This window comes from Sinocyclocheilus grahami, unplaced genomic scaffold (assembly GCF_001515645.1).
Source record: "Sinocyclocheilus grahami isolate Dianchi unplaced genomic scaffold, SAMN03320097.WGS_v1.1 scaffold428.1, whole genome shotgun sequence".
NCBI lineage: Eukaryota > Metazoa > Chordata > Actinopteri > Cypriniformes > Cyprinidae > Sinocyclocheilus > Sinocyclocheilus grahami.
Window position 1 is genome coordinate 547,256 of NW_015505607.1, and position 25,565 is coordinate 572,820.

The following is a 25,565-nucleotide window of genomic DNA, read 5'->3' on the forward strand; positions in this document are numbered from 1 at the left end:
CTGTTGTTGTGATTGTTGATTTATTAAATTATTTAATTCTTCTGATGCTCTTCTTGAATATATAATAGTTCTGTTTTGACCAATGACATTGAGCGCAAGCCTTTCATCAGCCAATCAAACGCGAGCTTTTCAGCGCAGCCAATCGGGAAGCAGTGACGCGCGTTCAACTATAAAGCATTTCAGATGACGCGCGAGTCTGCTGAAGTACGACGGACATTTTGCAACGCTTTTTCCAAACAGAAAATATCGTTATTCAGAAGCAAGACGCGGCGAGGTACGGCACGACATTCGACGTACAGAGGAAACCAAGAGGAAGTACAGATGTTTAGGAGGACTGTGTTGCAACTAATGTTTGTATAAAAGCTTACATTGTGTGGCGACAGCCCTCGACTCAACGGCTAAAAGATGTCGGACGAAGGCGCGAGGGAGGACGCCTGCCGCGAGTACCAGTCCTCGCTGGAAGATCTGACTTTCAACAGCAAACCGCACATCAACATGCTCACCATTCTAGCCGAAGAAAACATCCAGTTCACCAAGGATATCGTCGCAATAATTGAAGCACAAATTGCCAAGGTTTTTATGAATATAGATTTATTTTTGTTTCGTTTCAGTCATCGTCTTTTCGCTCGAGTGTGGCTAATGTTAGTTAAATGACGACGTGACATGAGGCCTGTAACATGGCGGCAGCACGCCTAGTTCGCTAACCACTTAGAAAAATCGACGTAAAAATCTTTTTGATGCTATATTATCTTTAACCAATATTGAGTTTATTATATAACGACATTTTTTAAAGTATCAGTCAGAATTTACTGTTTTTGTAGCTTAGAAAAGTCACCACTCCACATTACCAAATTAGGCCAGTTGCAGCAGCATGTTTAACTGCTTGTTGGGTCACATCTGCTCATGAAGTCCGACTTAATGTTGACGCACATTTGGCTTGAAGTTAATAATCCATGTTTTACCTTCTTAAGCTTATCGGATAATGATAACAGCCTGGTGGCTTCACATGCTCTCTCACTACTATGTCAGTTCCAATTCGATTTATTAACTTAAACCAATGTTACAGTAGTTTATACGTTATGTTGTTCCATGACAATCCATAAATCTGGTTTTATGAATCATAATTTATCTACAAGAACCCTAGATAGGAAAGGAAAGAATTTTCCGTGTTATGTAATCAGCCCAGCGAGTCATCGTCGTTGTGTAATTGATTGTACTTTCCATATATAGCAATTTTGTAAACATGGATTGATTAGAAATATAAGGTGCAAGACAACCCGTGTTGATACCAACAATTAATCAGGAATAAGTATTTGCGTACTCATGGTTGTAGTTTGTCATATCACCAGCTGGTACACTTGGTTTGCCGCCTATGTACATGGATGCATATTATTTGGGAAATCCGAGGAAATTTTTCATATCCTTGTTTATGTTTGCAACCTATTTGAAATCTTGCATTAGTTCGGCTAGTCGTGTTGGTCTGCTCCGTGAAAACGAGCACGCCTGCATTTAAAGTTCTTAATACAAATGTGCGCCATTCAAATTCCTGTGTACTTGAACCAATAAAGGGTTTGGGGTGTTAGATTGCTGGGTAATTTTCCATTCTTTACTGCAATGTTAATAAATGGTATACAACTGTGACAATAAACTGTGAAATGTCCTTTTGTCTTTATTTCCCAGTGTATTTTTTTTGTGGTAATGTTGGCTATATTGATGTCATTCTAATTTAAATGCTCTTTAATACAAAGACATTTGCATTGGTGCAGTGTCCTTTCCGATGACATTCCAAAGCTGAATGTGTAACAAATACTTCACAAAATAATTGCAGAATTTTGCAAAACTGTGCTTCTCTTTGCACTGGGGCTTGTTGGTTACAACCTGTCAATCATTTTATGGACTCATGTAAAATGTAAAGACCAAGTGTTTCATTTTTTTTAACCCAAATTGAAGATCAAATCTAAACTTGAATTTAAATGGATCCCTGAGTTGAATTCCTGGTCAAGTACAAAAATACAAGTGAAAAAAGCTTTAATCCTTCATTTATTTTTCAATTGAAAGGACTTGGGCTTCTTGCTAAAAAAATGATACCAGTTACTGAAACTGAATTGCACTGACAACATTAAAACTATTTTCTGCTTGATGGACTGAGCTTGAAGAGTGAACATTGAAGAAGTTTTTCAATATTTTTTCCAACTTTTTTTTTTTTTTACCTGGGACATGGATATTTTTCATTCCTGCATCTGAGGAACTTTTCCCTGATTTTTGATGGATCTGTTTGAGGAACTTTTTTTCTTTTTCTTTTTTTAACTGCAACCAATGGACTTCCCCATAAGGGCTTGATTTTTGTTTTCTGTGCCAGTATTTTTGATCCAACTTCAACCATTTAATAATCTCAACAATCAAACTCTAATTCTATGTAGTTGTGCATTTCTCCCATGTTGTTCTCTAAACTTGTCAGTTTTCTATCACTTTAGGCACCTGCTGGTGAGAAGCTCCCAGTTTTGTACTTAGTGGATTCCATAGTGAAGAATGTTGGAGGGGAATACCTTGAAGTGTTTGCTAAGAACCTAGTCAATTCCTTTATTTGTGTATTTGAGAAGGTACATAATTCTTTGAAATTGTGTCCATGGTGTTACTTCTGATTGAACATCATGTGCTCTGTCCTCATTTAAAATACTGTATTGTGCTAATTAATTCCTTTGCCTTGATATATTATTTCATACCTTAATATTACATTTTCGAATGGTAACCTATGCAGTTTTGTCAGTGTTCTTTGAGAATAAACAGAGAAGTCAGATATTCTTCCCCTCCTTTCTTTTGCTTCACTTAAGGTGGATGAGGTCACTAGAAAAAGTCTCTTCAAATTGCGTTCCACATGGGATGAAATTTTCCCCTTGAAGAAACTATATGCACTAGATGTGCGTGTGAACTCAATAGATCCTGCCTGGCCTATAAAACCATTGCCACCAAATGTGAATGCGAGCATACATGTCAACCCCAAATTTTTGAAACCGGTAAGCATTTTAGGAGTTCTAATTTTTAAGAGTTGGGAAGAAGTGTACTGCTATGGTTTATCTGAAATGTGTGCTTTTCTCTTTGCGTAGACTGAAGAAACATCTCCGAAGCCTCCTGCACCACAACCTCCAGCTCCGAGCTTGACACAAGAACAATTGATAAGGCAACAGTTGCTTGCAAAGCAAAAGCAGTTGTTAGAACTTCAACAAAAGAAGATAGAGCTTGAACTTGAACAAACAAAAGCTCAGTTGGTGAGTTTAATAGTCGTGCTTTATAACAAGATGAACTAGAAAGGGCTGCATGATAGTATTTGCAGTTTTAGAAGTATAAAACTTGTTATTTTTGTGATGTGTCAAGCAAAATTGATATTAATAATAGCAGTGGATAGGAGCTGTAGTTAGTCTAATGCAGCTGGACCATCATTATCCATACTGCTCGACCTCTTTTAAAAGAGAATTGCTCCTTTTTTCCCCCATTTTTAAGGCTGCCAGTCCTGCTATTGCTTCAAACCACCATGTCGGTGCTCCTGCACGTTTTGATATCTCCGCAAAAGTCACTCGTACGGTTCCTGCACCACAAACCAAACCTTGGCTTCCAGCACCATCAGAAAAAATGTCAACCAGAGATCCTAGATTAAACAGACCTGGTGCAACAGCTGTAAATGCAAAAGAACAAGTAATGCATAAGAAGGAGAGTCAGGTCACACCAAACTTTCCAAAAACATCAGAAAAAAGAGGACCTGTCTCAGCTGAAAGACAGATTAAGTTGGAGAAGTTGAGGATTCCAAAAAAGGATAACTCTGCCATTGAGGAAAAGCCTAAATCCAAGTCAGTCTCACCATCTGGAAAATGTATCCTTGTCAGACCCAGAGGAATGGAGTCTGAACATTCAAAGACTGCTGAACTGAATAAGAAGGACCCAAGGCTACATAAGCAGATGCATGACAGGACAGATTCAAAAGATGATGATGTCCGAGAGAAGAAAAGAAGTTTAGAGAAGAAGGAGAAGGATGAAGGTGTCAAAAACTTGGATCATCAGAAGTCCAGCAGCACCAGGGGCAAGCTAATAAATGGCTCTCTAAACAAGCATGAAAGACTTGAGACATTTCTGAAACAAGAAATTAAAGTGAACAAAGCAAATGTTAGAAAAAGGTCTCGGTCAAGATCACGTTCACCACCGTTACATTCTCCCAAAAGAAAAGAGAGGCGTTCATCTCCAAAGAGAAAAACCAGGAGTATTACTCCACCCCCCAAGTCTGGAAAGGCTAGGATAAGTAAACATCAACATAATGATGATGCTTTTCCACAGTCAAGTCTAAGAGATGAACGAAGCACCAAGAAAAGCGCCCCAGAACCAAGACGACCAAAAAGGCCGCTTGACGATAAACCTGCTGTTCAGAAAGATGGACTGCAGCAGAGAATTTTTCCTGCAGAGCATAAAGACACAAAAGATAGCAAGAGATGGAGGAGTGGATGGGAAGAAAGTAAACAGTAAGTGACTTTAAAATGTCAATTCTTAAACATCATTTGTCTTTCTATTATTCAAATTAATAAACTGCCTTAACAGTCCCAAACAGTCAGAGTCAGATCTCTCACATGGACGACTAGGCACCCAGAGACGCAAGACTTGGAACACTAATCAAAGACTGTCCACACCTCGTACACCTAAACAGCATCGCTTGAGTCTTGACAGTAACATACAAATACCAGAAGCACTTAATTCTGCCAGTAAACGAGATCTTTTAAGGAAGGTATGGCAATTTCATATTTTTGTAGTTTTGTAATCAGTTTTTCTTTAACTAATACATCATTAATTTAAATATTGCTAAACTAGACATTTTTCATTTCAGGCTAGCAAAAGACATGCTGATGGTGAAATATCCAGTGATGAATTCCTCAATGTAGCCCATCAAATAAACCAACTTTTTCAGTATCAAGAGGAAAGACAGCGATCTGACTCTTGGGATGACTCGTGTGATGAGGGAGTATATCAATCAAAAAAGAAACAACAAGGAATGTCTGATGCGGAGCTTTCTTATCTTGAGCATAAATCTAAGTTGAAAAGAACACAGCTTCAGCGTCCAGGTAAGATTTGTCCTGTTTGTAAATATGTATGTGAAATGTAGCACTTTTAAAATTGTATCTAAAATTTTATTTTATTTATTTCACCATGGCAGGTAATATTTAAACACGCCCTAGGTTGTTGTTGGTGTATAATAAAGAGTCTAAACTTGAATAATTTTCCTATATTCATTTATCTCTACAGTGCAAAATGATGGCCAGTCGCCTTTGCATGAAATGTTCTATCAGCCTCAACATGAAATGACAGAACAATACAGTGAAAGCTCAGAAGTGCATAAAATGTCTGGTGATGCCGTAAAGCCTGAACATGAAGATCCTAGAAGAACCGACAGGCCTCCATCATGTACAGGTTCCACATTCAGAAATTCACCAAGCCCAGTCAACTTGGACGGAACTTGTGGAAAATCCACAGAACCGCCATTTGAACGCTCATCATCTCCAGTTGAAATGGATCAACAATCAGGAGACATCAGCCCACGTTTTGAAAGTCCCAACAGCGTGCACTCTGGCACAGGTCCAGATGATGGTCCTATAAGTGTAGAGGTTCTTCCAGGGCATGATCATTTCTTGGAACAGGGAAGAAGTGGACGAAACCATGGTGAATCTCCTGGGAATACACCGACTCACTCCTCAGAAGGATCTATGGCACAGGTGAACACGCCACGGCATGATGGAGCAAGTATTCCTCAAAGGTTTGATAGATATAAGAGTTCTCAAGCTCCCTTTGATGGGCCATCTAGCCACATGAGAGAGCCAAGTTTAGATGGTCCTCCAAGACCTTATGCGCCTCCTCCTCCTCGGTATGAAGGAAATACAGGGGGATTTGATGGGTCTGGTGGACCTGTAAAGTATCCTGGACATCGCTTTGATGCCCCTCACCGGTTTGAAAGATTTCCCATAGCCCATGAAAGACCTGTGAGATTTAACAACCCAGCAGTATCACACAGGCCAATGAGGTACACAGAGCCTCATAGCGTGGTGAGATTTGACCCTCAGACCCCAGTTCGTTATGACCACCCAATGCACCAAAACAGATTTGTTAATCCACCAAGGTTCGATAATCCTCACATGCAACATGGTCCACCAGGATACGAGGAACCACGGTTCCCGACTAGACTAATGAATTATGATGAACAGCAGGGTACAGTTAGATTTGATAGTCCATCAGGTGGGATGCGTTTTGAGAACCCGGTGCAGCCTGAACCCTTAAGATTTGATGCACCACCTGTCATGCCAAGATATGACCCACAAGGTCCTCCAAGATACTGCGGTCCAAATATTCCAAACCAGCTCAGACCACAGGAGCCAACCATGTATGATCAAACTCAAGGTCAAGCTCCTGTGGTAAACCCTGTTGTACCACCACCTACTTTCAACATTCCACCCATGAACACGTATGGTGGCCCGGCCCAACAGTTTCCCATGCAGCAAAATGTTTCTCAAGCATCTAACTTCAGTGTGGCAGTCCCTATGTCATCGGATTTCCAGGGTTCATTTAGACCTGCTCCATTCCCTGGTCCGGGTGTTGGAAATGTTCCTCAGCCTGTAAGTATTCCTTACTCAAGGAGTCCTTTACTTTTGTTAAAGTTATCAAGAGTTATCAATTGAGTTGTCTTTTTGTTAAACTTGGAAAAATAAAGTTAGTTTTTGTCTTGTGAATTTATAGATGATGGGACCTCAACCCTTCATGCCACCAAACCAAATATCTTTCCAGCCTGGTAAGAATGTCTTTATTTTATTTGTTTGCATAGCCTGAAACAGAATTATACACTACTGTTAACTTACCAGCCTACATTTGTTTTGATTGTGGCATCTACTTTAGACCTGTATTATAATAAGTGAATTATTGATTATTGATTCAGGTTCCCAGTTTCAGCAGCCTGAGCCCGAGCCATTGAGGCAAATAGATGTGAACGATCTGTTATCAAAACTTATATCCACTGGAATAATAAAACCTGCACAAACGGACTCAACGACTGGTATGCATACTGTATCATATTTCATTTCTTAGCGTTGGACAATTCAATTGCATTAACTGCAGTCTTATATTTCAAATGAACCTGTGTAAAGATTTTTTTTTGTCTGTTTTAGACTCCACTTCAGCAGGTCAGACTTTATCTGTGCCTGAAGAGGAAGAGGAGGAGGAACAAGAGGAAGATGAAGATGTCCCAGACTTGACTGGCTTTGTTTTGGAGGACATGAAACAGTATGTACATCTACATACTCTCTGGAGTCTAGACACAAGTGAATCTGACAGAAATATCTTTATTATTGTGTGACAGTAAAAAATAACTTAATGACACCAGATGTTTTGGGAAATTTGTGTAATTTAGGAGACACGACAGCATTATCACCAAACTATATACTGGAATCCAGTGCTATTCCTGCGGCATGCGTTTTACTGCATCTCAAACGGATGTGTATGCAGATCATTTGGACTGGCACTACAGACAGAATCGTTCAGAGAAGGACATCAGTAAGAAAGTTACACACCGACGGTGGTACTACAGTCTGACGGTAAGCTGGAGGCAATCCTGTTTCATTTCTTTTCCTTATTTAATTGTATATTTTCAGAAATTTGTCATTAAGAACTGAAATGATCTCCTGGAAATAGAACAAAGGGCTTTTAAAATCGTAACATGATCAAGTGCTGTTTTTTAGGATTGGATTGAATTTGAGGAAATCGCTGATCTTGAGGAGAGGGCAAAGAGTCAGTTCTTTGAAAAAGTTCATGAAGAGGTTGTACAGAAAACTCAGGAAGCAGCCAAAGAGAGAGAGTTCCAGAGTGTAAAGGCTGCTGCAGACGTCGTTCATGAGGTTAGACGATGTACACAGACTGTGTGATAATACATAGTATTAGAAAAATGATATGCTAAATTAAAGATTTCTTTCTCTCACTCGCTCTCCTCAGCTGTGTGAGATTTGCCAGGAGCAGTTTGAGATGTACTGGGAGGAGGAAGAGGAAGAGTGGCACCTGAAGAATGCCATCAGAGTCGATGGAAAGGTAAGAAATCTACTAATAAAAATAAAAAAACAAATTTGAGAAATATTGATGTTTGATAAAATACTTAAATTGTTTTCCCTTCTCTTTTAGACATATCATCCCTCATGCTACGAAGACTACAAAAATGTAAGTGTTGATTTGGAGAATGGCATCGTTAACATGCATCACACCTATATATTGAAGTCAAGTGGCTAAAACATGCTGTATTTAGATTTTTATGTAAAGGAAAATCTTTCCATCTTAATTTTTATTTAGTCAATTAAAACACTTCCCCTTTTTTCATAGACATCCTCCTTTGTGGATTGCACACCCTCACCCAATAAAATGCTTACAGAAAACCCTTTAACAGCTTTCATGAAACAAGAGCAGGGTGATGAGGTGTCATGCTCCAGTATTAAAGAAGAGCCCTCCGAGGACGTGGAGGATATGGATGCACCAACGGTAAAAGAGGAGGTTCAGGTTAAGTTAGAAGGAGAATCACAAACCAGTGCAATTATTTTCTAACTATGCTGCTCCTTAGCCACTTCTTTTTGTGGTTACTTTAGCTGGTCTTTTGTGTTTTTGTAAATAAGGATATTTTTATATTGCAGAGCTCTGAGGCAGGGACCTCAGTTAGTCACTTTAAATACATTTTTGTATTTGTATTTGCCTGCACATTTCAGGTATTTTTTGCCATGTGAATGCCCAATGAAATGTACTGTGAAAGATGTACGTTTGGGGTAAATGTATATGTATAATTTAATTTATAAATAAAGATATTTTTGGTATTCTTTGTGTAGTATTGATAAAGAAGTTTGAATTTGGGTTTTGGGTTTTTTTGGTTATCAATGAGACATTTGTTCTGACTTTTGGAGAATGGTTGAATACTAATTTATGAATGACTTTGTTTTGCCTCCAAAAAACAAGGGAAAACCCGTTTCAGTCATTGATAATTCCCTAAATCCAGGTTTGGGGCTGATTGTAAATTATTAATAGTTGATGGAACATAATTTACTACGAGAATTTCCCTGACCTCGACATGTAAATAGTTATTTCAGTTTACTACTGTATTTGGTTCAGAGTAATGTGTTTAGTTAAAAATGGGAAAAAAAGTCGCTGTTTTTTTTTTCTCTCTCTCTTTTTGCAGAGGTTCAAATGGCAATTTTGCTTTATTCGGAATATTCAATAAAAATTTTGAGGAAGAAATAGTGTCTTGTGTGTAAAGTGATTTGTGCGCTTTTTGACTGATTTAAAGTTGTCAGTTTCATGCATAATCCTAAATAAAGTTTCAGTGCTGATGGAACCTTCTCTGTTCATTTATTTGGTTCTGATTATTACAACATGTTTAATTGTGCGCTCCTCATTTGGGAGTCACACTCATGGTCTTCGCGGTCAAAAGTGACCGGACACCTGAAATGTAACTTTTTTTTTTTCTTCAGTAAAATCAATCTAATATATTTTTGTTCAATATTTTGTATTTTGAGAGAATTTTATGGTAATGTTTATGCAGTTATCAATTTTGCACATTGAAAATAGTACCTTTTTTTTCATAAAAAAAAGTCTTATTTTTTGAAGGCAGATTAACACCTCCTGGTGAGAGCAAAGAAAGAAAAACATGTAATTTCATGGTGTAACCACTAGATGCCTGTATAGAAATCTATAGAGACACTTGAATTCCCTAGTTGTTTTTATACATAATTGTTTACTTTTTTAGGTTGTGGTTTTAAATGTATACTAAGGCATTCTCAAAGACTACTTTTTGTCAAGGTTTCTATTTTTTGTTGTTTTAAATGTTGATTTGAAGCATCAGTTTTTGAATTATTATTACTACAGTCAAACCTGAATACGGAAAGCATTTTATACAAAACATTAAAATTTTACAAAAATAAACCGGAATGCTTTATCAGAGCTTGATCCTTCTGGTCCTGATCTGATTTAAACCTCTTATTTCAGTTTTCTGACTCATTTTGGCTATATGGTTATAGCCATACCAATTCATTTGAGTGTGTATGTGTGTGTGAGTGGATGTGTCTGTTTTGCACTATTGATGTTTTAGAGTGTAACCCCTTCCTTGCTGTACACTTTTTTACTAAAATGTAGTTGAATTATTTATTTTATTTTACATAGTTGCAGTGTTACAGTCACACCAGTTCATAGGTGTGAGTGGGTGTGTCGATTTTACACTCTAGATCAGGGATCCTCAAATCTGGCCCACGAGATCCACTTTCCTGCAGAGTTTAGCTCTAACCCTAATCAAGCACACCTGAGCATGCTAATCAGTGTCTTCAGGATCATTAGAAAATCATAGCTAGCTGAGTTTGATCAGGGTTGGAGCTAAACTCTGCAGCGCATTGGACCTCCAGGGTAAGATTTGAGGAACCCTGCTCTAGATGTTTTACAGTTTCACCCCTTCATTGCGGTGCAGTTTTTTCTGCATCATGGTGGATTTGTAGATTGTACTCACAAAATCTTTCTGTATTTTCACATTTTTTTTGCCATTCCCATTCATTTCCTATGGTCAGTCATTTTTGACCGAAGACCATGAATGTGACTATTTTTTTTACGAGCACTTCGCTTTTTCGAATCATGTCCTCAATTTTTTTTGTGTTCACATACCAAGTGCCATAAAAGTCAACAAGTTACGTACCATTCCGATATAAATTTTATATATTTTTTTATAAGATTTTAAATATTCAAAATGTAAAATTCTTCGGTCAAAAGTGACCGAAGACCGCACAAGGGTTAAATGTGTCTCACAGGTGTACCATAAAATTAGTTACAACCATATTTTTAGTTCATCTCTTACTTCTGTTGTCATAACGTCATGGCTAAAACCTGATGATTACAACAATAATTCAAGCAATTATGTTTGTGCTACCTTGTAAGTGTATAGTTTAACACGTTGAGAAAATGTTTATCCTAATAAGTTGAAAATATAATACTTATCACATGCTAAGCTCTGTGGTTCAATATATTAAGTGAAATGACTGCAATACATCAGAAACAGCTTCTGGATCAGGTTGAATAACCCCTATATAAAATAGAAAAAAGTGGCATTGTCCAAATTCTTTATATATAGATAATATTTGTCTTCATGCATACAAACATGCTCACAAAATCTTTTAACACAAAGACATCTTTATTGAAATGTTAAGTGCATAATGTTAAAATTATGTACTTGCATGAAAGAGAACACCATAGCCCACCATATCATATATATATATATATATACACACACACACAGGTGCATCTCAATAAATTAGAATGTCGTGGAAAAGTTCATTTCAGTAATTCAACTCAAATTGTGAAACTTGTGTATTAAATAAATTCAATGCACACAGACTGAAGTAGTTTAAGTCTTTGGTTCTTTTAATTGTGATGATTTTGGCTCACATTTCACAAAAACCCACCAATTCACTATCTCAACATTAACATTTTGTGGACAAACAGGTTGTTTACATTATTTTGTGTGTTCAGATTATGGAGTCAAACACAAAGGATGAAATTCAGGTTTAAACTTTATTCTTACAGCATTTTCGGAGCGTAAATTGGCAAATTCACTCTTCTCCAGGATAACCATGTCTTTCCTGATAGCGTCTAAATGAGCCATGATTTGTTGTAGAGCTATTTCCTATACCAGATGAAGAAACCATATTGGATTCAATGGGTTTCATTAACAGTCATTTCTGCTGACAGCAGTTTTGTTGGCTGTTTACCTGATGGGCTCCAGTGACCATATCTCTGTATACAATGTCCATATTGGCTGTAGTAAGAGTCACCAGTGCTGTGACAATCACTTCTGCCTGCCTCTTCTCAAAGCCTGGATTACATATGCAGGTGAAGAAAAAAATCTGCTTAATTTAAACGAGCATTATATAATTAATACATTTTGTAAATATAATTTCGATCTCAAATATCTATATTAAGCTTACATTTATACTTCTAATTCTTAAACATATAACAAAAATTAAAGGGGTCATATGATGCGATGAGTGTTACAAGCTGATTGTGCATAGATAAGATCCCGGAAGTTGCAAAGACTAAAGTCTCAAAACCAAAGAGATATTCTTTATGAAAGTTAAGACTCTGCCAAAACGGCTCGTTCTAACACGCCCCCACATATCTACCTCACTATGTGGCGATATTTGCATAATGCGCCCAAATGTGCACGCAAAGAAAGAAGGCGTGGTTTCAGTAACCGCAGTTAGTGTTGAAGCAGCAGAGGACCTACAATAATGTACAGTATTTGAAAAAGAATGTGTTTTTTGAACATTAAAGCATGTCATCATATTCTGTTACACCAAATACACAAAATAATGATCTTTAAAAATGCATAATATGACCCCTTTAAATAAATTTAAAAAATACAACAAATAGTAAAATAGTCATTCAATAAATATTAAAATGGCTTGCCATACAGATTAGAAACGTATATGCCACACACATTTAAAACTTCGGCAAGTTTATCACTCAGTTTGTAGTAGTTAGTAGTCTGAGACCAAGTAAACATACCGCTGGATTCCAGCTCTTTCACGAGCGCATGGGAGTCAAACGTGAGTTTCCTCTGTTCCAGTGGCGTTAACTCCACTTTTCTCACATCAAATGTCTTGACAGCAGTCGTTTTATGGAATCCTAAAAGGAAAAATACTTCTGTAAACCCTTGAAATGCGCAAATTACTGCACTGTGTCGTCGAACAGCACTCACCTCTCTGATGGCACATTGGTTGGATGTTGAGCTGATGCCGTTTTAGCAGCGAGGAGAACTGGTATTGTCTCCGAATAAAGATTCCCCAGCATGACATTGTTATATGGCTAACCTAAATAAATATAGGATTATTTATGTGGGAAGTAATTGTTATGCGCATTTAGCTTCTATTAGTTACTTTTTGTAAATTGCTCAACAACAGCCAAGACGAATTCTCGTGTAACTTGTGTTATGCCTTCCCTCTCTCGGTCATTCCACCTTTCAGGGTCAACTCGATTAGTACTGTCTTTAAAAACTCTCCAGGTCTGTTCGTTTACTATGTGGTTTCCCGTTTTGGTATACTTTAGATGACATTTCGATAGATTGTGAAGAAGGTGGAGTTTTTCAAGTTTTTTTTCTTTGTCTTTTTGATGGTAGAAATAAAATAGGCAACTAGAAAAGCAGTTAGCTTGACACAATGCTAAGCGGCCCGGATGTGCGACGGTTCTAAAGAATAATTTTCAACTTTTAACTGTTCACTGTGTATTTTAAATGAACACATTTCTATTAAAGTTTATCATTGCGATAATTTATGAATAAATTATTATCCACTCCAGACCGCTACTCTGGCGTTACTTTTCACAACGTTTTTGTGTTGACTAATCACAATCATTTGTGATCTCTGTTTAAGCATTTTTAAACATCAATTTATAGGGATTTCTGGTGCGTATTTATTATTGTATATTAGCGACCAACTTTATAATGTTGACATGTCAAAGATTATACTTTTTAGTGCACAAATATAACCGATTATACAAAAATAACGTCCTGATATGTACATTTGGCTCAAAGGGTCTTCCGGCTTTCTGAGCCGCTAAGCGCCCCCTGCAGGGGGACATGTGTACGTCAGCAACATTGCACCTCACAAAGGTTGTAATTGTATTTCGGCTTTTAGAAATAAAGTTTTCCTTTCTCTAAGAAACTGTCATGGCTGCGCCCATGACTAACGATCAGAGCTGGTTTTATTCTCTGGCTCTTGGAGTTTCGTTTCTCAAATGTCTTTTGATAAATGCTTAGTAAGTGAATTTATCTCACATAATATACTTTTTATCTCATGTGATCACATTAAACCGAAAACCCATAGTATGTCAGAAGAGCGAGCAATGAGATTCATTCATTCTAACTTGTTAACTAAGAGGAAATAATTGTTTTGCATCACCTAATGCCAAGCAATTTAATATTGTCATTTAAAATGATTGTATTTCAGCCACTCTACGGACTTTGAAGTACATAGGAACTGGCTTGCCCTGACTCACAGTCTGCCAGTATCACAGTGGTATTATGAGGTAGTCTTATGGATTTATACAGTTTTCATGCCATTGTACTACATATAACACACACATACACAGGTTTTCATTTTGTGTTTTTTTTTTTTTTTCAGGCTACATCTGAGTGGACATTGGATTATCCTCCCCTGTTTGCTTGGTTTGAATATGGACTTTCTCATATTGCCCGCTTTTTTGATAAGGAGATGCTGGTTGTTCAGAATCTGAATTATGCAAGTCCAGCCACAGTCCTGTTCCAAAGACTGTCAGTCATTGTGGCTGATGTGGTCTTCTTTTATGCGGTTAAAGAGTATGTAGCTTCTACATGCCACAATTTGATCCAAAGTAGTTTTTATACCTTTGTCTTTTTAGATTTGAAAGATAATTTTACAGAAAGACAATGTTAAAGGCTTGCTTATGTTAAAATCTGGGATGAAAAGCATTTGTACTATTCTAGATGCTGCAAATGTTTGCGAGAAGGCAAAGGAAAAGACCTTCTGGGAAAGCCATCTTTCATCCTGACAGTGCTGTTGCTGTGGAACTTTGGCCTTCTAATTGTTGATCGTATCCTTGGAGATCTGGCACATTAATAAGTCAAGTCATGCATGCCCCAATGTGGCTCAGACATGTCATTTCACTTACCTGAAGTTAATTTTGCTTGACTGAATTCCTGCAGATATTCATTTCCAGTATAATGGCTTCCTGTTTGGAGTTCTTCTTTTATCAATAGCAAGACATTTCCAGGTATTAGCTGTAATTTCTGTGTTATTTAGTGAGTTTTAAGACATAACTAATAATGTGAAATTTGAAATCAATTTGAATTTCATTATATTTTTTCTTATTTGACTTATTAGAAAATTTGTTGGAATATATTTATTATTTTGTGTGTTAACAGAATAGACACTTCGAGGGGGCCTTGCTGTTTTCAGTACTTTTAAACCTGAAGCACATATATCTGTACATCGCACCTGCATACGGTATCTACCTGCTGAGATGTTTTTGTTTCACCCAGAGCAATGCAGGTAAGTAAATTTTTTTATATGTATGCATGTATGTGTATATATATATATATATATATATATATATATATATATATATATATATATATATATATATATATATATATATATATATATATATATATATATATATATATATATTTATACACTGAACAAAATTATAAACTCAACACTTTTGTTTTTGCCCCCATTTTTCATGAGCTGAACTCAAAGATCTAAGACTTTTTCTATGTACACAGAATGCGTATTTCTCTCAAATATTGTTTACAAATCTGTCTAAATTGTGTTAGGGTGAGCACTTCTCCTTTGCCGAGTGACGAGAGGGGCGGGGCCGAGAGCCGTGGGAACGCAGCGAGGCCGGTGGAGTAATTGCTAATGTAACGTAGTTTGTAGATCGGGAAGAAGGAGGCGGGAACTGGCGAACATTCAAATAAACTTTAATAAAATAAACTAACTCAAAATAGCGCGACATCCCCTCGCGGATGACTGTCGCGCACAAACGAAACCAAAACACAAAATAAAATCCAGGCCTGGTCCTCTCTCGTCTATCACTGTCGTCACTCCTCCTTTTTATCCTTCCGGAGCTCCTCCGTGAGACTCAAGACCGGTGGATCACTCAGGTATTTCTGTGCATTCAAAATGCCATCAATATAATGCACCTGTGTTCGTTGTCCATAACATACGCCTACCCATACCATAACCCCAGCGCCACTATGGGCCACTCGATCCACAATGTTGACATCAGCAAACCGCTCACCCACACATACACGCTGCCTGCCATCTGCCCTGTACAGTGAACACCGGGATTCATACGTGAAGAGAACACCTCTCCAAAGTGCCAGACGCCATTGAATGTGAGCATTTGCCCACTCAAGTCGTTTATGACGACGAACTGCAGTCAGGTCGAGACCCCAGTGAGGATGACGAGCATGCAGATGAGCTTCCCTGAGACGGTTTCTTACAGTTTGTGCAGAAATTCTTTGGTTATGCAAACTGATTGTTGCAGCAGCTGTCCGGGTGGCTGGTCTCAGACGATCTTGGAGGTGAAGATGCTGGATGTGGAGGTCCTGGGCTGGTGTGGTTACACGTGGTCTGCGGTTGGATGTACTGTCAAATTCTCTGAAACGGCTCATGGAGGAGAAATGAACATTCAATTCACGGGCAACAGCTCTGGTGGACATTCCTGCAGTCAGCATGCCAATTGCACGCTCCCTCAAAACTTGCGACATCTGTGGCATTGTGCTGTGTGATAAAACTGCACATTTTAGAGTGGCCTTTTATTGTGGCCAGCCTAAGGCACACCTGTGCAATAATCATGCTGTCCAATCAGCATCTTGATATGCCACACCTGTGAGGTGGATGGATTATCTTGGCAAAGGAGAAGTGCTCACTAACACAGATTTAGACAGATTTGTGAACAATATTTGAGAGAAATAGGCCTTTTATGTACATAGAAAAAGTCTTAGATCTTTGAGTTCAGCTCATGTAAAATGGGGGCAAAAACAAAAGTGTTGCGTTTATAATTTTGTTCAGTGTATATATGTGTGTGTGTGTATGCGTTTTTGTGACAAATGAGGACATAAATTTGTATAATGACAAAGGTATGACATAGGTATTACAAGGAGAAGGTGACTTTTCAGGACATTACCCCATGTCCCCACTTTTCAAAACGCTTATAAATCACACAGAATGGAGTGTATTGAAAATCTGAAATAGCACAAAGTCTCCTGTGAGGGGTAGGTTTAGGGGTAGGGTTGGTAAAGGGCAATAGAATATACAGTCTGTACAGTATAAAAACCATTACGCCTATGGGATGTCCCCACTTTTCACAAATGTAAACCTGTGTGTGTATACAGTATATATGATCTATAAATATATATAAAATTCTTGTTTTTCAGATGGATCTTTGCAGTGGAGAAGTTTCAGTGTTGTGCGACTTGTAACACTAGGAACTATAGTATTGTCTACTTTTGCGATGTCATTTGGACCCTTTATAGCACTGGTTTGTTATTAATATATGAAAAACTTTGCATTAAATTGATCAAAAGTGAAAGCAAAGAGATTTATAATGTTGCATAAGATTTATAATGTTACATAAGTTACAAAATATTTATATTTTGATCAAATTATTTTAAACTTTTGTATTTTTTATTATTATTATTAAGCAGTAGCATGATTTCTGAAGTACCAAGTGACACTGAAAACTGGAGTAATTTTAACACAGAAGGTTCATTGATAAATCTTGTTCATCTTTATTCATTAAGGGTCAGCTGCCACAAGTCCTGTCACGACTCTTCCCTTTCAAGCGTGGTCTGTGTCATGTGTATTGGGCACCAAACATCTGGGCACTTTACAATATAGCAGATAAAGCTTTTTCCATCCTGGGTATGTTCAATAACTCAAACAATTGTGTTGTGTTGCTATAGGTTAAATAGAAAAACTATATAGAATCATTTGATTGTATGTTCATATCATGAGCGTTGACACATTATTCAATTATTTAGGTGTGAAATTCAAACTGCTTGATATAAACAAACTTCCTAAGGCCTCAATGACTGCTGGTCTGGTTCAGGAGTTACAGCACTCTGTGCTTCCTTCAGTCTCTCCTTTAGCAACCCTTGTTTGTACGTTACTGTCAATATTGGTGAGTTCTTTTTGATTTGCATTGCTAATCTGAATATTCAAATAGATGGCCTTGATTTCATCCATTGACTATGAATAATGATCAATACAAAAAAGGAAATTGATTTCAAGATTTGCCAAACTCTGATGCATATACCATTTTTGTCACTTTGTCCCTTGCAGCCTGCTCTTTTCAAGATATGGCATAGACCTAATGGAGCGAGAGGATTCTTGCGCTGCCTTGTCATTTGTGCCCTTGGATCCTTTATGTTTGGTTGGCATGTGCATGAGAAAGCCATTCTGATGGCCATACTTCCTTTAAGGTGTTCATCTGATGGTATTCTTACATAAGCATGTTCTGCCAGCCACCTACTAAACACGGTTTCTTGTTTTTCAGTTTGCTCGCTGTGGAGAGTAGAGAGGATGTCAGGATTTTTCTTATGCTCAGTGTAACCGGCCATTATTCCCTATTTCCACTGCTCTTCACAACCCAAGGTACGTCCCATTCAGAAAAACTCATAACATCTCACAACAAGCATTTTGCGTCCTTACTGAGTGTGATACTTAAGGATATTAATTCTTAATTCCAGAGTTGCCAATCAAAATATTTCTCATGTTGCTATTTACAATCTTCAGTCTCACGTCCCTAAAAATGCTGTTCAGGTCAGTACTTAAAATGGGATTATTGGACTTATATTGCCTTGAAGTTTGAGCAAATTATTGGTGATGTGATTCTTCATTTGATTTTTCAGGAAGGGCGGGGCTTTGTTGAACCCATTGGAAGCGACGTATCTCTTGGGCCTGATTCCTCTTGAGCTGATCTGTGAGTTTGTTTACCCGCTGACAGTCTGGCAGAAGACATTTCCCTTCCTTCCTCTCATGCTCACTTCAGGTTACTGTGCGCTGGGAGTGACATATGCCTTTATCAGACTTTATATTTCGTTGCTTACATGTTCAGATACCACTAAAAAGACTAAAATGCAGTGAATCGTGTGATGCAGATGCTGGAGGATGGGCATAATATCAAGGAGCTGTTTATTCCTGCTGAATTGGACAAAAATATTTCAATGGACCAAAATGAATGATTTGTAGCTGATATCTTGGGATTTGTTTGGGGATGGTTTGTGGGATATGACTATCTCGGTACTCAGTTATTTGCTACCTTAAATAATGATATAATGTAGACTATGCATTCAAATGTTTATTTTTTAAGGTGTTTCTGTAAATGTATTTGCTTAGAAAATCTGCCTATGAGCTGCAGTGTTGTTATTCATTAAAACTATTAAAAAATGTTAATAGAAATAAAGCTGAAATAATTTCAGTTTATAAATATTAATATAAATATTAGACCAAAACACTTAGAAATATTGCTTAAATAAATTGAAGTACTAAAATTAAAATAAATAGAAATAGAAATACAGAAAAAGCAAATAAAAATGACAAAAGCACATACAAAAATGATTTGACATTTAAATGAAAACTGAAAATATGCAAAATAAATGCTCATTTAAAATATTAATAAATACTATAATAGTATACAAATAAAACTAAAATGATGTGCTTTTAAACATTGGTTTGATTAAACAATTTTATTAATATGGCAACATAAATATTTCATACCTGATGACATATTTCCTGATTCTTACTAAGTATAGAAAGACGATACCTCATTCAAGTATTTGATGTTTTTCCTGAAATATTTCTGGAGTGAAACAGAGTTTCGTCACTGGAGGCAAGTGTGCAGTCAGGGTATGAAAATGATAATCTCAAAGCTTCATATCGAGCATTTGTGGCTTTCATTATGAACATTTTTTAGAAAACAAAGTAACAGAGAAAACAAAGTCGTGGAAGTCACATCATGCTAAAGAATTCCCACCTTAATGTCTCAGTTCTGGGGCCTTATTTATAACACAAAATCCAAGCCAATATTCACATTTATAAAAACTGTGGAAAAGTGCTTAGCGCCACTTCAGATTCTAAACAGGTGTATGCATTTTGTGTGTGTGTGTGTGTGTGTGTTCATTAATTTTTTTGCATCACATGTATGCATATTTGAGAATTGATCATCGGATCAAATGAAGGATGGTTGCAACATCTTATAAACAAGGCCCCCGATCTCTGGTGTGCATCCAACTGAACAATGTCATATCAGATCCCCTCACTGGTGTTTATGTACTGTATGCTATGGTTACACAATTTAAATTTAGTGCTTAAAGATCAAGCCTGAGTCTAGACATACATATTGTAACTGTCTGCTTTTTAGTGATGCTGTTAAAATATTTCCAAGAGTAAAAGCACTTTTAGAGTCCTTTTAGAGCCGACTTCTAAACAGCGGCATTACAGAAATATACATTGAAATACGTGCATTACAGATTCAGAATTTTGGGGTCGGTAAGAATTTTTTTTTTCTTTTTACATCTTTTACGCTCACCAAGGCTGCATTTAATTTTCAGCAGCCATTACTCCAGTCTTCAGTGTCACATTATCCTTCAGAAATCATTCTAATATGCTGATTTGATACTCAAGAAACATTTCTTCTTATTATCAATACTGAAAACAGTTGTGTTGCTTTATACTTTTGTGGAAACTGTGATATCTTTTTCAGGACATTTTGATCAATAGAATAACACCATTATTAGAAATCTTTTGTAAAATTATAAATGTTTTTACTGTCACAGTCAGTTTAATGTGTCTTTCCTGAATATTTTTTTTATTTCATAAAATTCTTACTGAATCCAAACCTTTGAATGGTAAAGGATATAAGTCTCAAAAATGCAAGTACTAATTTTGAAAACTTTGTTTTAATGTTTTGACAAGTTTAGATCAGCTAAAAGACAGGTGGAAGTGCATTTAATTAATTTCCTTTGCACCTACTGCATCAGGTAACTAAAAATTTGATGCTTTCCTTTTATAAAGTGCTATAATATTTGTGATATTATATCAGTGGTCACAACTGGTGGGCCACAGACAAGAAATGGGTTTTAGGTCTATTCTGGGTCACGGACAACAAAATAAACAGGCACAACTTCCCATTGTTAATAACGCCAAAGATGTTGATGTCAACATATTGTGGCCAACTATTGCATTTATGAATTTATCAAATTGTTATATTTCTCACTCAGCCTGGTTACTCAGCTAATGTAGTAAATTGTTGGGTCTATGCAGTTCATTGTAATATTATGTTGATTACAACATTGTATAGAAATGTTTGATTTACAGGTACATTTTGTACATTAAACTATTTTTGTTCTGTGTTGGGTTGCCATTTGATGTCCAATGTAAAATATAGGCAAAAACCAGCTGAGAACCATTGCTCTACATTTCCCAGTTCTTAGGGCAATTCAGGCCACATTGGCAATGGACTGTCTCAGAGTTCACTCTCAGAGCAATATAGTCGTGCCATAAATAGTTCAAGCACAAGTACATGGATTATATGATGTGCTCATCCAATGAAAGTCACTAGATGTGTGCACAGTGTTCTCTACTGAGCCTTTCCTTAAAAAGCACCACACTGCTCCCTCCTAAGCCTTGCCAGCAGTTCCTTAGTCTCCTGAATCCCCCTTATAGCATTAGAAGATCAATGTTCAGCTGAGGACAGCTCAGATGCAAGGCTTAGTATCTCCACTGGGGTCAGACAGCACCATGCTTTTTGCACAATTTTCTGTTGAGGAAATCTCACAGGTGCTGTGAGAAGCTACATCTGTTCCTCAAGAGTGGGACTACCAAACTCCACTTTCATTTTGCTTTCAGGTGGAGAATTTTCTGTTTTCTCTGTCCTTAAGTTGGCGTTTAGCCAGCCTAACTTGTATTGATTGGATTCTGTCGCCCTTCCACAATAATGACCAGGACTGGAGTGAGGTCCATCAGTTTCTTCAGCATATCCATAATGTCAGGATGATCTTTGGCTCCTTCAATGAATTCCTCCAGCGTCAGTTCACCTGAACGTTTAAGTAACGAGAGATGTAATCAACTAGAATATATAAATGCATATAGATGAGGATTTTCATAAATTAACTGGTTCTCTCACCTTCTCCGTTAACATCAATCTTTTCAAATATAAGAGCCACTACTTCCTCTGGCACAATGTCACGATTTCTTGTAATGTCTTGTATAGCCTGTTGTAAAAAAAAAAGAAAGAAAAACATAACTTTTTTTTCTTTTATAGAAACATCACTGAAAATCTATTACAAATTTTCCATCCCTAGAACTGCAGCAGCATTGTGTGGCGTAGCAGAGTAGCCACCTGAGGTCAGCTGAACATGAGACCTTCATGACACGCAACACTATTTCCACTCTAAGAAGTGTCAGTCTCAGAAACCCTAGAACAGAAACAGCACACGGAAGACAGTTCTCTAACTGGATTAAATCAGATCATGTACAAGTTAAGCAGACTGATCCGGCAGTCAGGTTCTATTTTTGACTTTCTATTTTCGGTTCGTTCACAAAGACCTGATGTGTGAGAAAATATAAATGTAGGTAATTCAGTGATTATCCTAAGCAGAGTTTAATATATGACATTAATTGTGTCCCATATCACGTACTAATGCACTATTACATTTTAGTATAAATAGTGCGAGTAGTGTGCACTGTAAATACCTGGATGATGCACTTAAATAACCCCAAAAAAAGAAAGTGTGGAATTTTGGACACTTCATGCTCTCAACTCTCACAGCTTTAATTACGTGGCAAAGAGGGAGGGGCTATCAGACTCTGATTATGAATGATAATGTAAGCTTATATATTTCATACACTACATGGTTGAGTGCATAGTGTGTATTGCATCATTTGTGCAACAACAACAAAAAAGCTGATGGGAATGGTTTATGGTATTCGTTAAAATGTTCACTTACAGTAAATATCGTTTCCAATTCATCCTTGTCAATTTTTCCATTGCCATCCTGGTCAAAAAGTTTGAAGTACCATTTCAGTTTCTGATTGATTTCCCCCTTCAGCATTAAACTAATAGCAGCGATATATTCCACAAAATCTATGTATCCATCCTAAAGAAAAGAGAGAGAGGGACAGTTCATATTACAATATTTTTTGTTAGGCTGTTTTAATATGAACAATTCACATATGGAGATCCAGGCAAGATCATTATGTTAGCTTGCTTTTTAACCTTAATCAGTGTAAGTTTTGTAACATTGTTACTTTGTAAGCTTTTCTCCTCTAAGCTGAACAGTCTACAATGAAATCTCAATGTACTTGGCACATCAGTAAACCAATCAAGTGAGCTTGGAAGAATTACACAACAAAATGTAACCTTCATATTTCTTATTACACATCATATATCATATTGCCTGTTGTCGACACATTCCCCATATGGCAAAATATAACAAATACAATAAAACAAAATGGCTAAAAAATATTGCTAGAATAAATGTTAAAATATATTGTTACATATATTTCCTAATTTATATTTTTGACAATCTTTTAGTTATGTTTTCAATCGAAACATATTTATACTGTCCAAATTATGCTTTAAAAATTACATTTTGCACTGAACCAAAATGCATTTTAAGACTGGATTGGAAGGATTTTCTCAGAAGTACATTTTGTAATATATTTTGGCATTTGAACAAAGCAAAATGGTAACTAAATATATTTTCAATATTAAAAATATATATTTATTTTATTACGTTTTACAGTGTACTATATATCTATTTATTTACTACCAGCATATATTTGTCATATATTTTGGCCTTTTCTGTTGTGTCAGAAGGCTGTTGGCCATAATAAAAAATAGTTATTGTTAAAACTGCACAGTATTAATATTTACATGTATAAATTAGTATTGTACAGTTTTATCCAAAGTAACTCACAAATCAGATATGCGTTTGCTGTCTCTTCCAAGTAATACCTGTGTAAATGATAAACGGTTTACCACCAGAGTTGACCTTGTTTTATCTGATCTCTGGTACACAAGTCTATTTGAAACATCCATTTAAGGTCAAACAATACATGATAGTTATGTAGCACGGCTAAGAATGATGATTTGCAAGATTGGAGAATTAGATCTTACTATTCAAAAATTACATTGATTATTGATATTACATGCAAATTCAAGAATGAAACCTCACCCCATCCATGTCGAAAGTGAAGAACACCTGGTCCACATAACTGTTAGCATCCTCATTCATGCCCTGCAGTCCCAGGATGGATTTGAGTTCAAAAAGTGTGATCAGGCCTGATGGAGACTCCCTCATGAACTTGTTATACCAGTGGTGCATGTCCTCAGCAAGGATGTCGTCCAGACTTGCGTGTGTGTTCCCCATGGCTGTGCCCTGCAGCCCTCGCACACCTTCTGTTCCGTTGCTGGACCAGACGGTTGCAGGCCTGTGAGCTCTGACAACGAGGTGCAGACTGGCCTCCGCACACAGTGACAGCACAGGATACTGAATGTCTGAAACTATTAGGTCCAAGTACTAATAAAAAGAGGTGGCACCTTAAAATAACTACTGCTAATGGGATAATGACAAGACCTGACCTGTAAAGAGTAACTGGCACAGAGTAGCCAATGCCTATATAACAGCGTTCAGGATCCAGATGAATGTTTGTGTGGTCATTTGCAGAGTGCATCGGAGGCGTTACAGTTTTGGAAAGTCTAACAATTAGTTATCCATCTCTCTGAATGCAGATTTTAAATAACTTTTTTTTATTTTTGACAAAATAAGTTTAAAATGTAAATAGGCATGATAAAATTCTGCTGATACTGAGTAACCCATGTTATTTTCATATTATGGCAGATAATGACATTAAAATTCTATACTATTTTGTCTGAATATAAAAAAATAAAAAAAAACTATAACCAATCATTTTAAATACTACAAGTGAATTTATGCATTGCAATATTAAAATAATTTAGAATTTAGGCATTACAACATTCAAATATTGTAGGCGTGTGAAAAATGGATATTCATTTTGTTATTTGCTAGCAATTACATTTAACAGTGCTATTAAATGATTTTTTGAATGATTATGAAATACTTAAAAAAAAGTTAAGATCATATAAAAGTGTGCACAATTAAATATCGATAGAAAATCTAAAATATTGACCATTAAGTGATATATTGTGCATCCCTTAATTTATTTGATCAATGATTGCATATAGTTTCTTATCCTGCAGAATCAACATAACATTTTATTACTTTATAAAAGTATATTATTGTAGGATTTATTGTTTTGCACAATTCGTGCATAAATTAAATGGAAATATATATATATAAATAAGATGTTTTGCATAACCAGCTAAACAGTTTTACAAAATAGCAAAATCCAAGTGGTGTAGTTCCGTTTAAAAAAATATATAAACTAAACTAAAATTTAAAAAAAAAACTGTTTAGTGTTAATAGCAAATGTACAATCACTATACTGTTGCAGGTGAAAAAAACATTCGCTTTCATTTTCTGTCAATGTATATAAAACACATTAAACAGAAATTAATGGTGAGAAAGCATATTTTGCAATTTATGGGTAATGGAGTTGTCACATAACTATTGGTGATATGACCTGATATGACCCAGCTTCGTTTTGTCCGCATACCAGTCCGATCACTGACTTTTCTCACTTGAAAGTGGTGACGAGGCAGATCTGTGCTCTTCATTAGGGTCTTAATGTGCTTTGTATCCACTGCAGTAAATGGGATTAAGTGACTGCTGTCATTAGCTCAAACGTTCATTGTGAGCGTCAGCCTGAACCTCTCAACTCGTGCCATTTCTAAAGGTCTACCAGTAAATTAAGGTAAATTTGCTATGCCGAGATTACCAGCAGCGACTCAATCAAACGTCACGTGAAGGAACTAAACAAATGAACACATTAATGATCAAAGTGCAACAC

General features: G+C 36.6%; 4 protein-coding genes across 4 annotated transcripts; 2 read left to right on the forward strand and 2 right to left on the reverse strand.

The window, feature by feature from the left end:
• The first annotated feature begins 186 nt into the window (after window positions 1-186).
• On the forward strand, window positions 187-9,369 carry LOC107551645 (pre-mRNA cleavage complex 2 protein Pcf11-like). Its single transcript, XM_016233337.1, has 16 exons — window positions 187-573; window positions 2,475-2,600; window positions 2,832-3,014; window positions 3,105-3,266; window positions 3,499-4,505; window positions 4,582-4,765; window positions 4,865-5,099; window positions 5,281-6,641; window positions 6,763-6,814; window positions 6,959-7,075; window positions 7,188-7,302; window positions 7,430-7,613; window positions 7,758-7,913; window positions 8,008-8,100; window positions 8,191-8,226; window positions 8,386-9,369. The coding sequence occupies exons 1-16, from the start codon at window positions 406-408 to the stop codon at window positions 8,602-8,604; spliced, it is 4,398 nt and encodes a 1,465-aa protein (XP_016088823.1). The 5' UTR covers window positions 187-405; the 3' UTR covers window positions 8,605-9,369.
• Window positions 1,521-13,281, reverse strand: LOC107551647 (coiled-coil domain-containing protein 90B, mitochondrial-like). The gene is made up of 5 exons (XM_016233339.1): window positions 12,785-13,281; window positions 12,592-12,711; window positions 11,796-11,899; window positions 11,609-11,710; window positions 1,521-2,450 (listed from the first exon to the last, which is right to left on the reverse strand). Exons 1-5 carry the CDS (start codon window positions 12,879-12,881, stop codon window positions 2,400-2,402), a joined length of 474 nt encoding a protein of 157 aa, XP_016088825.1. The 5' UTR covers window positions 12,882-13,281; the 3' UTR covers window positions 1,521-2,399.
• A 466-nt stretch (window positions 13,282-13,747) lies between these two features.
• Window positions 13,748-18,980, forward strand: LOC107551646 (probable dolichyl pyrophosphate Glc1Man9GlcNAc2 alpha-1,3-glucosyltransferase). Its single transcript, XM_016233338.1, has 13 exons — window positions 13,748-13,839; window positions 14,031-14,109; window positions 14,205-14,398; window positions 14,546-14,652; window positions 14,765-14,832; window positions 14,984-15,110; window positions 17,006-17,109; window positions 17,372-17,492; window positions 17,612-17,751; window positions 17,913-18,052; window positions 18,127-18,224; window positions 18,320-18,392; window positions 18,482-18,980. Exons 1-13 carry the CDS (start codon window positions 13,751-13,753, stop codon window positions 18,714-18,716), a joined length of 1,575 nt encoding a protein of 524 aa, XP_016088824.1. The 5' UTR covers window positions 13,748-13,750; the 3' UTR covers window positions 18,717-18,980.
• A 2,166-nt stretch (window positions 18,981-21,146) lies between these two features.
• Window positions 21,147-24,225, reverse strand: LOC107551619 (guanylyl cyclase-activating protein 1-like). The gene is made up of 4 exons (XM_016233285.1): window positions 23,810-24,225; window positions 22,580-22,729; window positions 21,757-21,844; window positions 21,147-21,667 (listed from the first exon to the last, which is right to left on the reverse strand). Exons 1-4 carry the CDS (start codon window positions 24,002-24,004, stop codon window positions 21,528-21,530), a joined length of 573 nt encoding a protein of 190 aa, XP_016088771.1. The 5' UTR covers window positions 24,005-24,225; the 3' UTR covers window positions 21,147-21,527.
• Between the last annotated feature and the right edge of the window lie 1,340 nt (window positions 24,226-25,565).

Bases quoted from the DNA above. Each gene is read 5' to 3' on its own strand.
- LOC107551645 (XM_016233337.1), top strand. From the start codon at position 406: ATGTCGGACGAAGGCGCGAGGGAGGACGCCTGCCGCGAGTACCAGTCC. The intron at 2,601-2,831 runs GTACATAATTCT...GCTTCACTTAAG, and splicing joins TTATTTGTGTATTTGAGAAG to GTGGATGAGGTCACTAGAAA. The intron at 7,914-8,007 runs GTTAGACGATGT...CGCTCTCCTCAG, and splicing joins CTGCAGACGTCGTTCATGAG to CTGTGTGAGATTTGCCAGGA.
- LOC107551647 (XM_016233339.1), bottom strand. From the start codon at position 12,881: ATGTCATGCTGGGGAATCTTTATTCGGAGACAATACCAGTTCTCCTCG. The intron at 11,900-12,591 runs GTATGTTTACTT...TATGTAATCCAG, and splicing joins GAAAGAGCTGGAATCCAGCG to GCTTTGAGAAGAGGCAGGCA. The intron at 11,711-11,795 runs GTAAACAGCCAA...CATCTGGTATAG, and splicing joins TGGTCACTGGAGCCCATCAG to GAAATAGCTCTACAACAAAT.
- LOC107551646 (XM_016233338.1), top strand. From the start codon at position 13,751: ATGGCTGCGCCCATGACTAACGATCAGAGCTGGTTTTATTCTCTGGCT. The intron at 13,840-14,030 runs GTAAGTGAATTT...ATTGTATTTCAG, and splicing joins TGTCTTTTGATAAATGCTTA to CCACTCTACGGACTTTGAAG. The intron at 14,653-14,764 runs GTATCCTTGGAG...GAATTCCTGCAG, and splicing joins TGGCCTTCTAATTGTTGATC to ATATTCATTTCCAGTATAAT.
- LOC107551619 (XM_016233285.1), bottom strand. From the start codon at position 24,004: ATGGGGAACACACACGCAAGTCTGGACGACATCCTTGCTGAGGACATG. The intron at 21,845-22,579 runs GTAAGTGAACAT...TTTTTACAACAG, and splicing joins AATTGGAAACGATATTTACT to GCTATACAAGACATTACAAG. The intron at 21,668-21,756 runs GTGAGAGAACCA...TTAAACGTTCAG, and splicing joins GATTGATGTTAACGGAGAAG to GTGAACTGACGCTGGAGGAA.